We start from the raw sequence: 14720 nt of genomic DNA, 5'->3' as shown, positions 1-14720 counted from the left end.
GGTAAAACACACCTTGGAAGGATCCCCCTCCGCCTCCCCTCTTCTCCAGCGCTCCTACCTCACCCATGTGTCCCAGGGGCTCTGCTCGTGAGGCTCCACCGAGCCCCGCCGCCTGCCCCGCCGGGGGCGCGCCTCGCCGGGGCCACCCGTCCCTCTGCCGCCCCCCCGCCCGGTACCGCGGCGGCCACGGGGGCCCGGGGCCCGAAGCCCGGGGATGATGGACGCGGGCACGGGGGACGCGGGGCGGGACCGAGGGGTGGCATCTCCCCGAGGGCACTGCTGCGGGGCGGAAAGGCGAGGGGCGGCGGGGATGAGTCCCGGGGGGCGGCCCGGGGGAGGGGGATCCCGGGGGGCCTCCGCCCCCAAGGACGGACCGGTCCGGGGGTGGCATTCGCCGGAGCGAGCTGGAGCGACGGGTCCCTTGGAGACACCTCTCTCCATGGCAACCTAATCGCTTCCTGTGAAGATCCCGAAATAACCGACGAGACGGGGGAGCGGAGCCGAGCGGAGCGGAGCGGAGCCGAGCCGGGCCGGGCCGGGCCGTGCGGGCAGCGCGGGAGGCGGCGGGGGCAGGTCCGGCGGTGCGGGGCTGCGGAGCGCGGCGCGGGCGGCAGCGAGCGGGAGGAGCCGTCGCGCCCGGCACCGGGGCAGGGGGCTCCGGGCCGGGGGGACGCGCTGCCCCCGCCCGGCCGCTGCCCTCGCCCGGCCGCCCCGGCGCCCCCCGCGGCTGCAGCGGGGGCCACGGTGCCGGGCGCGCCCGTGCCAGCAGCCATGGGGTTAACGGGAGGCAGCGAGCGAGAGAGACAGAGACAGAGAGAGAGAAAGAGGGGCTGGACCAGTCCTCGGCAGCTGTTTATTTCAAGGCATCTCTCGCTCCCTCTTCCACAGCCAAAGCTCAGCCTCAGCAAACCTTCCTCCTCCTCCTCCTCCTCTTCCTCCTCCTCCTCCTCCTCTCCTTCCTTCGTCCTGGCCATGAGAAGCACGGGCAGCAGCAGCTGTGCTCCCCCAGCCCTGTGCTCCGCCGCCCCGGCTGCGCCCCACTCGTCTCCCCGCAAGGTAAGTTCATCCTCTCGGCCCGGGCTTGGGGGACAGAGTGGGGACGGGGCTGCAGGGGCGGGGGGGAGGGGGGTTGCATGCCCGTCTCCAAGTCATCTCTCCCCGTCTCCTTCCCTGTGTCCTTTCTTCCCCTTCTTATTTTCCCTTTCCCGATCTAGGTGCTCTGTCTCCTTCCAGCCGGCTGTCTCCTTCCTCCCCCCTCCTTTTCCTCCTCTTTTAGTCGGGGGCAGGGGATGCTTGAGGTGCCGGGAGGGAGGGGGCACAGCCGAGGGATCGCTGCCTCTTACCCTCCAGCTCCGGGCTCCATCACAGACCTGTTGTGCTGGAGCGCTGGAGCCTGCGCTGAGGAAGGCGACTTCAGCCAAATTGGCGCAGCTGGAGAAAGGAAACAGAGGGGTCAATCCCACCTCCTGCCTGGCCAAGGGTGCACCATGCAAGAGAGAGCAATTCAGATGTGGAGACTCAGCACTTGAAGCACTTGGATGCCCGGGAACAGTAGGAAACTGGGAGGCAGAAGATTGTCAGACTCATGACATGTATTGCAGGCAGGCACTAGATGGCAGGGGACCGGCATCCTAGAGTGCTGCTTGGAATGGGGCCACACTCACAGTTCCCAAATGCAGGGAGACTTAGGCTCAGAGGACCATTGATGGGCTTCACACACCCATTCCCTTGCTATGAAAACATCCAAATGCAGCATCACCCTTACAGCCCTGCATTCTGCCCCAGCTTAGGATCGCCATACCCAGCCCATAGGTGCTCACCCTGGCAGCCTGGCACGGGAATTCCTATCGGCAAGTCACTGAACGCTGCAGGACCTGCACTGACTCAGGGCGAGCAGTGTCAGCCCCTCCGGGGTCCTGCTGGATCCTCCTGGGTGCTGCCACCAACCCTCTCAACCTCAGACACCAAGCAGAGCAGCCTGATGTGAGTCACTGCATTCCAGCTGCCAGCCCCCACATTCAGGTGCTGCCCCCAGCCACATGCATAGCAGGAACTCTTTCCCTGGATGGGCTTGGCATCTCCACCCCAGGGTACCAGCGCTAGGATTCACAGTCCCAGCTGCCAAACTCCTCCAAGTGCAGCAGAATTGTCTCCCTGGGTCATCTGCTCTGCGATTCCTCCTTTCCCTGTCCCCACCCAGCCAAATACAGCGGGGCATATACATAACCCCTTTTCACCAACACTGGAGCTCATGCTTCCTGCTGCCAAACCAGTAGTGACTGCATCTCTGCCTCTTGGACCATGAACTCTGGGGTGTCCGTGGCCACTGAGAAAAATACAGGTGTGGTGTGCCCAGGGCATCACACAGTGTGTAGGGGGGGTCTCACTGCCAGTGCTTCAACTCACTCTGCTCAGTGCTTGGAGATAGCTGCTAGGTTCTGTGGTCCCAGATCACACTCTCGTATCAGTAGCTGTCACCACAGCCCTTGGTGCTGCCTGGGAGATTTAAAAATGACAGCCAACCTAGCATTCCTTCTCTGTAAAGAGTGCTGGGTCCTCCTTGGGTTTGTTTTGATTTTTTCATCACTGTTTCAAGTGGAATCATTGCAGTGGGGGAGCTGGGCGAAGCAAGGATTTGCATGAAGCTCTCGGTGCTGCAGGGTTGCTAATGGTGAGCGTTATTTTAGCCAGCAGTAAGTTTCATAATCTTGGCCCAGCTCTTGTGAATGTTCCATTTTGCAGGGTCATTAGCCTCCTTACCCTTCTTCCATCCCTTCCCCCTCTCCCCAAACTGGTTGGCAATTTCATTGTTCCAGTAGAATATATCCGTCATGTGAGGTCATCGCTGCATAAGGAGAGGTGATTGATTGCTTAGGTCACTGGGGCCTGTCCCATGCTGGGCTTTGAATGCTGGTTTGGAGACCTTGAACCGGACTCTTGCTCAAAGGCGAGGCGATGTGGGGTGCAGAGGGGCATGGTGATGCATTCCCGGCAGCTTGAGTCGCCGAGCAAACAGACTGCTGCATTCTGAACTAGCTGGAGTGCTCTGAGAGCAGACAGCTTCATTCCTAGAGGCACAGTATCACAGCAGTCAAGCTCTAGATGTTACAAAAATACAGATAGATCATCATCTGCCGGCTGAGCCAGACAGAATCGGGTGCAACTCTTTTCCCATCCCCGGATGGAAAGAGCCTCTACCCGCTCCTCTCTAACGCCGCTTGTGTGCGCTTGGCTTCATCCAACTGCTCTCCAGTCAGAGCTGATCTCGGCTAGGCATTGAGAAAGCTCTGAGATTCTCAGATTTTAAGGCCAGAGGGACCATTTTGATCATCGAGACTGACCTACAGCAGAGCACAGGCCAGAGAATTTCACCGATTTAATTTCCTGCGCCAAGCCCATAACTTCTGATTGAACTGTAGCATCTCTTTTAGGAATACAGCCAGGCAAAGGCTGCAGGCAGTAGGGAACACGCCACCTGCCTAGGTGAATTGTGCTGGTGTGTGACCCTCTTTATTAATAGTATTGTTCCTCATTTGAATTTGTCAAACTTCAGCATTTTGTAACAGAAGGTTACAGATTGCACTTGATGCGAGGGAGCTACAGCACACGGCTGGCACCTTGGTTCTTTTATTCCTGCCATGCCTTTTTTATTTGGATAGGATTTCTCTATTGCATTAAGGTATACAAGAATCCTGAACATGGAGAAGGAGTAAGCGAATCCTAGGGCTTTCCTGGGGCACAGTAGTATCTGAACTCCAGAGATCAGGGTGTCACATTCAGGGTTTATTCAGAGCTCCCTGCTCTGAGCAGGAGTGCAGCAGGCTCTGCTCCTACACATTAGGTAGGATGTAAATTCCCAGCCCCCCTTGGTAAACTGCTATGTATGCTTTGGGGCACGGCTACTGAGATCTGCTCTCTCATGTCCCAGCAGTAGCGGGTCCATGCTGCAGGAGACTTACAAAGAGGGAAGAAGCACAGATGGGTGTGGGGAACAGCAGCAGGATTCATGCTTCCATCCTGCAAATGCATGAGAGCAGCTCCTAACAGATTAACCCCAGTCTGGAGTGATGGTGGGGTCCATATGCAGCAGCAAAGAACAGTGTAATTCTTACTCACTGCTTCCAAGCACCAAGATTCACAAACTGAGCTCAATGAAGTGCCCTGGGGAAATAGCTTTGTCATTCACACTCTGTCATCTGTGCATCACAGGACTGGAACGCAGAGATGAAGGCTCTGTAGCTAGAGTGAAAGTATACAGGTTTCCTGGTCAGACTCTGGGAGTAACCCTGTCCAGTTTTATTGCCATTAGACCTGGGAAACACATATGAAAGCAAGAGCCCTACCATGAGGTACTGGTGCAGAAATCCAATCTCTCTGCTCTGGCACACAAAGGCTTCTTGAATGCTATGAGGTGGGATTTATACTCCCAGGTAGTGAGAGCATTGGCATCCCCATCTCTGCTCTACCAGTTTATTCAGGATCCACACTGGAAGCTGCATCCAGAGCTGAACGAAGGGCACGTGTTACTCTTGCCCTCCAACACAGCAGGGTCAGTGCCCAGGACACAATCCTGCTGCCGGTGGCTGACCGCAGGGTGCCCCAGACATGCTTTGTCTGCTGTTCAGTCAATAATCCACAGGGACATCCATGCTCCATTTCGAACATAAACGCTCCAAGCACGCTGGAATCCAGCCTGCACTGCCTGGTATTTTCACCTGAAGCCTTCCTTTGCTCCCACACTCTCCATGCCATGGGAGGCACCTCTGTCCTGCTCCCAGCTCCTCCACAATCAGTCCTGGGTGTGCCAGTGCAGGACACAGTCTTTGGCCGTGATCTCATTAGCAAACCAGAACACATAGACGGAGAACAACCAATTTTGCATCGTTCCTGCACTCATCTGGAGCCACCTTTGGGGTGGGGGTATTGGGAATCACCAGCTCTTCACTCTAGGCAGCAGAACCCATGCACATCATTGTCTCCAGTCTGAGGCTTGCACCCCATGTCCCCTCCTCAGCAGCATGTGCACATGAGGTGGTCAGTGCTGGGGCTCACCCCTCCTCAGCTCATTCCATACATTTTCTGCTCCATAGGGCTGAAATTTAGACAACTGTGTGTGAAAGGCATCCAGGATTTATCTCTGTAGGGTATCTTATTCCCAAGTTTTCAACCCTGCAAGTCCACAGACTGGGGTGTCATTGCTGGAGCTCATAATCTCAGCTTAGAACAGAGATGTCTCCATTGTGAGATCTTGTGAGGAGACTGCAGCAACCCCAACATTCCTACCCCCAGGCACATTTCTGAGGGTAGAGCCATCACTTTTAGGAGGAGTGTTAGAGGTTACACATGTGTCACTACTGTGCCACCCTTCCCTGCGGGACTAGCACCGAGGTCTGCCTGCACCTGGAGATCACCACTGCTGGGATGGCGCTGTCCAGCCCCACATCTCCTGCTGCCCGATGCAAAACAGTCCTCTGCCCCTGAAGACTTGACCTGTGCCACAAGCAGAGCAGGCTCTTCATCCCAGGGAACTGCTGTCCCAGTGGTGAGTCCCAGGCATGGCCCCAGGCACTCCAAGCCACCTTGAAATCTCTCCTGCAATTTGTGTGCCCTCCAGCCTGGGGATTCACACAAGGAGGCCCTCCATGCTTGGAATTTCCTTCCTTTCAAAGTCCAAAATAAATTCTATCATGGATTTCTGTTACCAGACATGATCTTCCACGGCATCGTGATCATAATCCAGATGGCCAAGATCTCGCCAGTATCTGGGTTCAGAAGAAACTTGCTCCATTCTGCTGCCTCTCTGCAGAGCTGCATTTTAATACCGAGCCCCTCCAAGGCTTAGAGGTTCAGGAGCAAAGAACAAAGAAATGCTGAGAATAGCTGCTCTTTTCTCCTCATCTTCATCTCAGGGTCCCTCCAGAGACTGATCTTGCCCCGGAGGGAGGGGCAGGGCACATTAGCCAACAATTCTTTCTTTTTTTTTTTTTCTGTGAACTTTGTTTAAATATTTAACAGAAGGAAACTAAAAATATCCCCGGTTAATGCAGCAGGAGCTAGACAGCTACTTAGTCTTGGGTGCCCTTCCTCCTTGCCCCTCTTTTCAGGTGTACATCACAACAAGCCCTGGCTTCTTCCCTCAGGAAGAGGAAGCCTCCCACGCAGGAGGGGGCTGCAGTTTTTGTTCAGGGCATGGGGTGAGCAGGGGCGGATGGCAGTAACCCCTTGGAAGCTAGGAGGTGCAGCACAGCTGGCTCAGGGCTGGAGGGGCAGGGCTGGCCTCTGCATTGACTCCCTCAGGGAAGCTTTCCTGTTTCTCCATCCCGGCAGCCACAGGAGGGCATGACCGTGGGTTGTCGGCATTCATGCTTTCCCCTTCAGGATGAAGGAGCAGGCTGAACACCTCACATGATTTTTTTTTCTTTTTCTTTTTTTTTTTTTGTCTTGTGCATGCGTGTGGTTGCAGAGAGGATCCGGGGTCAGGCACACAAGAGCTCCCCAGGGAAGGGCTGGCACGGCGCTGTGCCCAGCCAAGGGAAGGGTTGGGCAGCCGGGCTGCCACCAGGCTGATGCCGGACGGGGCAGAGCATCCAGGGCAGAAATCCGTCTGAGAGGACCTGACCTCACTCCGTGCTTTTGTTGCTCAGCCATGGGAGGTGGGAGAGAGAAGGAGGAATAGGGGAGAAAGGGAGGGATGGGACAGTGCAGAGGACATTAAGACAAGGAGTGTGGGAAGGTAATTTCATGTTAGCTAAGAAGAAAGTAAATACTAAATATTTGATAGGCATATTTTTTCTCTTAAATTCTTTAGTGAGGCTGGACTTTTTCTCGCTGATTCACTCTTTCTCAGTCGTCTTGGTTTACCACTCTCATGCTTCCCCTCTCGCTCCCTTGCTCTGGCACACAATGAAGAGGCTCTTTTTTAATAAATGGATTACACACTCCACACTATAAATAAACACTGGAATTAAGATTCCAACTTGTTCCAGTGATAAGCAAACAAAGATGCTGAATCCCCCTGTCGGCCCTAAGACAGGAGAGTCCCTAGGGAAGCTGCGCATGTGCCTGGGCACGTGTGATCGCTCCTTGCTTTTGTGAGCATATCCTAATGCACGTGTTTCTGGGTGGACTTGGCATGGGGATGGGGATGATGCACCTCCCTGCATGGGGTGCATGGGAGCAGGAGAGCGTGCAGGTGTGTGTGCATGGACTCCCCTTATCGTGCCGGCTGGGGCCGGGAGCACACACTGCCCGCAAGGAGAGAGCTGTCACCACTGCGTGAGGGGACACTGACACCCCCACTTTTGGTTCCCAGTGAAGAAGATGAGACAAGGTCCTGACTGAGCGAAGACACTGTTGCATCTGAGATGGAGCCCAGTGCCTGGTAGGTTCACAGCTTCTCACACTGGCAGGTGAGGCGGGAAGAAAACAGGAGCGTGGGTGGTGGGCTGCTCCCGGCTGCTTGGCCTTTTAAAGGAGGAACGTTTAGATCAGGCTCTCTTCTTCTTCCCCCCGCCCCGCAGCAGGATGCCTGCACTCCTCTCCCGCATCCACTCCCTGCAGCTGTGGCATCTCCTCCTCGTCGTCCTGGCCGTCCCTCCTCCCGGCACATGGTCTCTTCGCTCTCGGGGCCCGGCAGCCCCTCGTCCTCTCTGCACCCGCCGGAGCCCCTCGGCGCCACGGTCCATTTGCATCTGGGAAAGGACCTCACAGGCGGAGCGGGATTCCCGCTCGGATTCCCGCTCGGATTCCCGCTCGGGGTCCCGCTCGGGGTCCCGCGCGGTGCCGCGGCCGCGCGCGCTGCCCGCGCGGGGAGCGGAGCCGCGGCACGCGGGGCGGCGGAGGCGCCAGGCCGCGGGCGCCCGGCCCGCCACGCCCTCGGGGCTGGAGGACGGCATGCCCTCCTCCCAGTACCCCTGGGCCATCGTCTGGGGCCCCACGGTGTCGGATGAGGACGGAGGGGACACAAACTCAGCCAACCCAGGCTTCCCACCGCTGGGGTACACCTTCGTCTCGCCGCACGGCATGGCGACGGCGCAGCCCAACTCTCACTCGCTCCTGCACAACGCGGGGCTCAACCTGCGAGAGACCCCCGCCACCCTGCGGCCCTTCTTGTTCGGGCCCCGGGGGGAAGGTAAATCTGCACTCTGCCTCCTTCACCCCCCCGGTCCCCTGCAGCTGCAGCTCCTCCTGCAAAACTCATCGGGACCTCCCCTTGCCCTGCTGCTCTCTGGGGACCGGAGGGAGTGGCCATCACAAGCCTCACCGCTCTGTCTCGCAGGTGTGGACCCCCAGCTGTACGTCACCATCACCATCTCCATAATCATTGTCCTGGTTGCCACTGGAATCATATTCAAGTTCTGGTGAGTGGGATTTGGGCCAATGGAGGCTCTCACTGGGCCGGTGTCTACAGGAAGACTGTGGGCTTGGGACCCATTTGCCCAGGGGTAGCAGATCTGGTGCTGCGATCCTTTGCAAGGTTTGGCACTCGGCCACGCTGGGCTCTGCTGCCGAGTGTAGCGGGGTCCATCCCACAAACCTCTCTGTCATCAAGGGCTGGGGCTTGTCTCTTTACCTCACCCCTTGTTCTCTCCAAAGCTGGGACCGAAATCAGAAACGGCGGCGTCACTCGGGGCAGCAGAGCGGTGGGAGGCAGCAAGAGAGCCAGCAGCCCCTCACAGACCTCTCCCCCACCACCGTCAGCATCCTGGGGCCCTACGGCGACCCCCTGACTCCCACACCTGAGGCGGAGGAGTCCAGGCAGGGCCAGGAGCGTGCAGAGAAACTGGGTGGCCACGGGAAGAATGCAGCATTCCAGCTCAACCGGTGAGTGGCCAGTGAGCTGGGCAGGAGGGGCTGGCAGGGGACAGGGGACAGGCACACTGAGACAGGACAAAGTTCGCTAGCGGGAGTAGGGGGTGGAGCTGTGTGTAAATGCTAATTAATTTCCAATTCCCTTTTTCCCCCAGGATCCCACTGGTGAACCTGTGATGCTCCCGGGAGAGGCTGAGCTGGCTCCCCCACCCTCCTGTCACCGCTGGCGAGCGCGGACTCTCCCCGCCTCTGCTACCCCAGGAAAAAAAACCAACCTCCCTGTGCCACGGCCCACCACCACCACCTTCATTAACTAACCCCACCGGGATGTGCCTGGGCAAATGGACGAGTTGGGCCTCCTTAGCCTCCTGCTGGGGGAAAGTTGGGGACCCGCCCTGCCCATGCAGGACAGGGTGACGAGAGAGCAGAATGGTGGGAGGGAAGACAGCTGGTGGTGGTGTGAAATCTTGACCTCGCCAGCCCCTCTTCTAGCATATGTGCACAGACACACTTGATCTCCATAACTCTCTCACCAGTGCATGCCTGACATCGGGGGTAGGCAAGGTGGAAAGGTGTACCCCTGTCCCCGTGGGCCCTCACCCTCTGTGTGTCCCTTCCCATGTCGTGTGCTTTGCAGTGAAAGTCTGGAGTTCAGTGGCTGCAGGATTGCCCGCCAGGTGACTTGGATGGTGGCAACTTCATCTGTTCCTGAGACCTTGGCCTTCCTGAGAGTCCCAAAGAGGGGTGAATCTTGGGCAGAAGAGGCTCACAGAGCACCTGGGCCCTCTCAACAACCATTTCCTTGAAGGAAACATTATCTTCACCCTAGATGGAAGATATTCACATCTTTCCAGTTTCTTTCTGCCTATCACTCCTTTGGGCTTTTTTCTCTTCAGCTTGATTCTTTTTTCCTCTCTCCATCCACAGTTTTTTCCCCTCAGTTCCCACCCCCATGCCACTTCTCTTGCCAGTTAAAGTTGTAAATGATTCCTCTAGCTTTCCAAATGTTTTGATCTTTGAAAGACTCCTTGCTGTCCCTATCCACCCCTTCAGCCTCCTTCAGCAAGGTTTTTCCGAATAGCACCAATCTTATGATGATGCTTTCCAGAAAATCCGAGGTGAAGCCCTCTGCTCACCGTGTTATTTAGCAAGTGTCCTGTACACAGCTCAAGTGTGGAATGCAGACATTGCTGGGCATGAGGAACTTGAATTTTGCTGGGCTCAGGAAGAGATTTGCTTTCAGATACTCCTGGCACAGGCAACAAGGCAGCAGACAGGATGTGTTCCTGGGATGACCAAGAACAGTTTAGAGTTGATCTTGGGAACACTGGAAGGGTTGCCATGTACTGCTGGTAGGTCTCTCCTGGAGTGCAAGGTGACTGGAAACCCACAAGGCAGTGCTCACCAAGGGCGTGAGAGAGGGGTATTTGGGCTCCCAGATGAAGCTTCATCCAGTTCCACAGCTGATTAGAAACTGCAAGCAATGGCACAGGTAATCTGTCCAAACTGGCTGCCTGCACATGTCCTTGAGAGCTGTGGTGGTCTGTGGGGCTGGCAGCCACACTGTCACTTACCTGTATGAGCAAGATCCATGTATCTCCACCTCTTCCTAGGCATGGACCCATGGGTGTCACTTTGAGGATGTGTGAGATGGCAAATTTCAGCTTAATGACAATAGTTCCTCTTAGCTTTTATGGAGAGCTTCAAATGAATTAAAACCCCACACCGACTACCACTGAAGTGAAAAGATGCACATTTAGATAAGGTTGCCCCTACACTGTACAAACACCTTTAGCTGCTGGACTGATGTGGCCAGAGGCAGGAAAATCACCCACAATTTGAAGGCCCTAATGCACCGTACAAGGTCTCTTAGAAAAGTCATCTTGGAGAGGGGGAAGCAGCCTTTCTTCCTTTATGTGTGCTTAAAAAGCCTGTTCTTTATAGGACAAAGCACAGGGAATTTCATAAGAGGCCTGGTTCTGCCCATTTACCCAGCTGAACCATTAGGTGTTCTCAGGTCCCATCTGACTCACTGTGAAGGGCATTTAAATCAGAGTGTAAATTACAATAAGCTTCCCAAAAACATTAGAGATTTGGAGAAAATGACAGGTCAAATAAAATTACTGGCTTATTAAAAGCACAGAGTGGCTGAAAGATGTAGGTGGAAAAGGACTCTGGAGATCTCTAGTCTAAGCACAGGCTGATTCTGTGCTTACAGCAGGGGATATTAGCGCTTTACCATAGATCAATCTGTTACTGGGCCTGTTCTTATTCAGGGTCCATGCAAGGCTTTGGTGGACCTTTAAGCTGCAGATGGACACAGAAGGACCAGGTGGCAGTTCCTGCTTGCTGCCCCATTCATGGCTGCCCCTGTTTCCCCTCTCCCTGGCACGTCTCTGCTGAGGAAGGACATCTGCAGGAGGCTGCACTGCTGATTGCTGGCAATTTGCAATACCTTGAACTGGTTGAAGTAATTTTCTAGACCAGATTAATTAGATTGTTCTTTGATCAACAGCATTTGTTGAAACAAGGCCAGACTTTAGACTCTTCCACTTCGGTGGCTGTCCTTGGACTTTCTCTTTCCATATGCTGCATGGAGAGAAGGTTTGTGAGAAAGTGGCAGGGGACCACAGGAGGCATAGTGAAAACATTTTCCAAAGCTTGATGTGGGGAAGCCCTGCACTCTCCTGGGAAGGCTTTTGTAAATTCCACAAACAAGTCAGATTTTGGTGGTTTGGGGTTTTTTTTCCTCCCCCTTTTACATGTCTCTAATTTTGGTAATAGTATCTCCAGGGAGAGAAACCTTTAATGAATACTGTGGTAAGGGGAAAGCAGGTGAAGCTGTGTAGAGAAAACTCTTACAACAACACAGGCTTGGGTATAATGAACATCTTTTCTAAGAACAATTTTCCTAGCCAAATACATTTTTATGATAGTCATTCAGTTTCTCACACAAAACAGGTTAGATACAGGGAAACAACTTCATTGTCCTACCCAAACATTCATTGCTATGCTTTGTCCCTGGAACAAAACACTCAGAACACATGTGGACACACAATCTTCTTCCAGTTAATAAATAATCTCACTGGATCTGTTTTCTCCATGACTGGAGCCTTATAAACCATTTTCCCCTACACAGATGAGCCAGAGCATGCCTGAGGTCTTTACCCTGGCCCAGGGTAATATTCTGTTGGATGTGCACATGGATGGGTTGACAGCACCAAGCCAGGGCAGAGGACAGCATCTTCTTAATCACAGCCCATCAGGTTTCCCTGTCTTCTAGATGAATGGAGGAGAAAGATTTTTTTTTTTTTTCCATTAGAGAGAAAATGTGCAGGGAAACCAACTGGAAGTGTTTGTAATCTTGGGCTAATTCTGACCAACATTTCTATGCTATTAAAAGGGACCATCCAAGTGGGCCGAGTGAGATGAAGAAACTGTGTCTCTGCTGAGCTCCTGAAGAGCCCTGGCTTTTTGAACACAAGGGTGGTCTCTCTGTGAGCACAGTGGAAGGGAGGGAAGCTCCTGCTTTGAAGCAGGAACTGGAGTCTCCTTCTCTTTACCCAAGAGAGTGGTATGACCCAGAGACCAAATCCTGCTTGGGCTTTCCCATCTGGTTGGTTGCAATTAGTAGGCTGGGAGCAGACTTCTGGTGTGTGTTTCCACACCACTCCTCCAGTCCAGTTTCCAGGGACTCACATTCTGCCAAGCATCCCAAAATTCAGAGAGGGCTATCTACCTCTTCCTCAATGGCACCCAAGTGCCCTTGCAAATCTGATCCCTTCATTTCCCACTCCACTTCCCCATGAAGACAAATGCTTGGAAAGGAGTGGTTTGTTCATTTCCTGCAAGTTCTCAAACAGGACCACCTTGAGACTTTTCTGAATTAAACTGTTTTGTTTTTTCACTCTGACAAACCACATCTGTGTCACAGCCTTAGAGCTGAGACCTGCAGCACAAAAGTCCTGGGTCAAACTCCAGCTCCCAGCTGCATCCCTGCTGTCCCGCTGTAGTCATGGCCCTACCCTGGCAGGACCATAGAGAGAGATCCCCTTCCTTCACCAACTGCTGGCTCTCTACTCCTCTTTTCCTGTTGTTTTCCCTCTCCCACTGTTTTCCCTCTTCCCCACTCTTGTCCTGTACCATTGTCTCCCTCCTGGTTCTCTCTCCCTTCCTATCGTTTCGCTTTCCCTACTCCTCTCTTGTTCTCCCATTGCCGCTTGGTCTCGTTCTGCCACAGCTTCCATCCACCCCTCCAGCCTCCCTCCTGCTCCTCTGCTCAGTCTCGCTCTTCCCCCTCCCCTGCCCTTGTGCGCTGTGATATATATTTTTGTAGGATTTCTCTTCTCCTTGTGGTGAAATAATCAAATCTTGTGGGATGTTAGTTTCAACATTTTTAAATAAAACTTTGCAAAATATTGAAAGCAGACCTCTTGCGTCTGTGGAAGGTGCCACACTGGAAAAGTCAGGGTGGGATGAGAGGTGGATCCTGGGCAGACCCCATCGGGATGGGGGCTCAGCCTGCTGGCATCCCACATTCTCTTCTGGGGAGTAGAGGTGGCAATTTGACCCCGTGTCCATCTTGCCTTGGTCTCTTTGCTGACTGAAGGGGCCCTTTGACCAACCTCGCGCAATTCCACGGGAGGTGGCGCCTGGTGGAGGAGGAGCCCTTCTTCACCCACTTCCCCACCCAAAGCAGCTGTCCTGCCTCTGGAGCTGCTGCCTCCCGGGCACGCCCAGGCGCTGTTTGTCCCGCTGGGTCCAGGGTGTCCAGGAGAGGTGACAGAAGCCCAGGGGAAGGGAGGGACATGCAGCGCTGCAGGCGCAGAAGCCTCGCTCGCTCTGTTCCCCGCGGCTGCCTCCGCAATTTCTATTTACAGCCCTGCTGCCTCCCCTCCTGGCCACAGTGCTGCTGCTGTTGCTGGTTTCCAGGGCTGCTCTGTAATTAAGCATCCTTGTCTCCTGCAGCTCCTCCACTTCGCAAGCCCAGCGGCAATCGGGGCTGCGGCTGCCCCGGGCTTGACGGCCACTCCAAAGGGCTGCTCCAAAGGGCAGGGGCTGAAGACTGCTGGGGATGGGGATGGTTCCCAGCCCCTGCTCCCTCTGCCCTGTCTGAGTCCTTTGGGCACTGAAGGTGTCCCTGATCCTCTGCTTTACTGTTGGAGGAAGGAGCAGGTTTCGCAGACCAGACCTGGCCTCGGACTCTGGGGTTTCTGCCCACTGGAAGGACCCTTCCTGCTGCAGTGCCAGACCCCTGCACGTGGCACCCTGTGCCCTGGACAGGATCTTTGTGGGTTGGTGGTGGCCCCAGGCCCATCACAGAGCAGTCACACTCCTGTGGTGGCTGTCCCGGGGTACAGGCACACAAGAGGCTGAGCAGCACCTCTTCTGCCCGTGCTGAGTGTGGGAGAGCAGAGACTTTCACCCTGTTGCTTTACGTGGAAGATCCTCTCCAGTCAACAGCTTTGGGACTGGACAAGCCAGAGAGACTTGACAGAGGTGGCGATAGGTTCTCATTGTGCTGGAATTACACTCATGTTCTCATTGGTGCAGTAAGATGTTTTGCACAAACCTCATCTGCTTCCAGCCAGAGCTTCAGCCCTTCCTGCTGACTTCTCTCTGTCATCAGATGTTTGTGCTCTGGTGCCCTCTCTGCGCAGGCTGGGGCTGCAGGCACTCAGCCAAACATACCTTTTTCCACCAGGACTCGCTCTCTGACTCACAAGCTGCCCCTTATTCTTCTGGCTTCCTGAAACACTGACTCCTTGGTCTAGTCCCCTCCCATCAGCCCTCCTCACTACATCACTCCTATCCACCTGTCCATTGTTGACTTCTCACCCTTCCAGTCTGGTCCAGCTCTGATTCTTCTTCCAGCATCTCCATTCCTTTCCTGTCTGCAGCCTTGCCTC

The 14720-nt window shown here is 54.8% G+C and overlaps 1 protein-coding gene across 2 annotated transcripts; it reads left to right on the top strand.

Annotated features, from left to right (window-relative positions):
• The first annotated feature begins 352 nt into the window (after positions 1-352).
• On the top strand, positions 353-13238 carry PIANP (PILR alpha associated neural protein). 2 transcript variants are annotated; one of them, XM_021548985.3, is made up of 7 exons: positions 353-573; positions 889-1056; positions 7313-7381; positions 7521-8131; positions 8279-8360; positions 8596-8823; positions 8967-13238. In XM_021548985.3, the coding sequence occupies exons 3-7, from the start codon at positions 7365-7367 to the stop codon at positions 8986-8988; spliced, it is 960 nt and encodes a 319-aa protein (XP_021404660.3). In that variant the 5' UTR covers positions 353-573; positions 889-1056; positions 7313-7364; the 3' UTR covers positions 8989-13238. The 2 variants fall into 2 exon arrangements, with proteins under 2 accessions (XP_021404660.3, XP_077637382.1); XM_077781256.1 differs by lacking the exon at positions 353-573 and having other exon boundaries at positions 812-1056.
• Positions 13239-14720: the final 1482 nt, after the last annotated feature.

The sequence above is a fragment of the Lonchura striata genome, chromosome 2, assembly GCF_046129695.1.
Source record: "Lonchura striata isolate bLonStr1 chromosome 2, bLonStr1.mat, whole genome shotgun sequence".
Classification (NCBI taxonomy): domain Eukaryota; kingdom Metazoa; phylum Chordata; class Aves; order Passeriformes; family Estrildidae; genus Lonchura; species Lonchura striata.
This window is presented reverse-complemented; position numbering and strand designations above follow the sequence as displayed.

Bases quoted from the DNA above. Each gene is read 5' to 3' on its own strand.
- PIANP (XM_021548985.3), top strand. The intron at 8,132-8,278 runs GTAAATCTGCAC...TCTGTCTCGCAG, and splicing joins GTTCGGGCCCCGGGGGGAAG to GTGTGGACCCCCAGCTGTAC. The intron at 8,824-8,966 runs GTGAGTGGCCAG...TTTTTCCCCCAG, and splicing joins GCAGCATTCCAGCTCAACCG to GATCCCACTGGTGAACCTGT.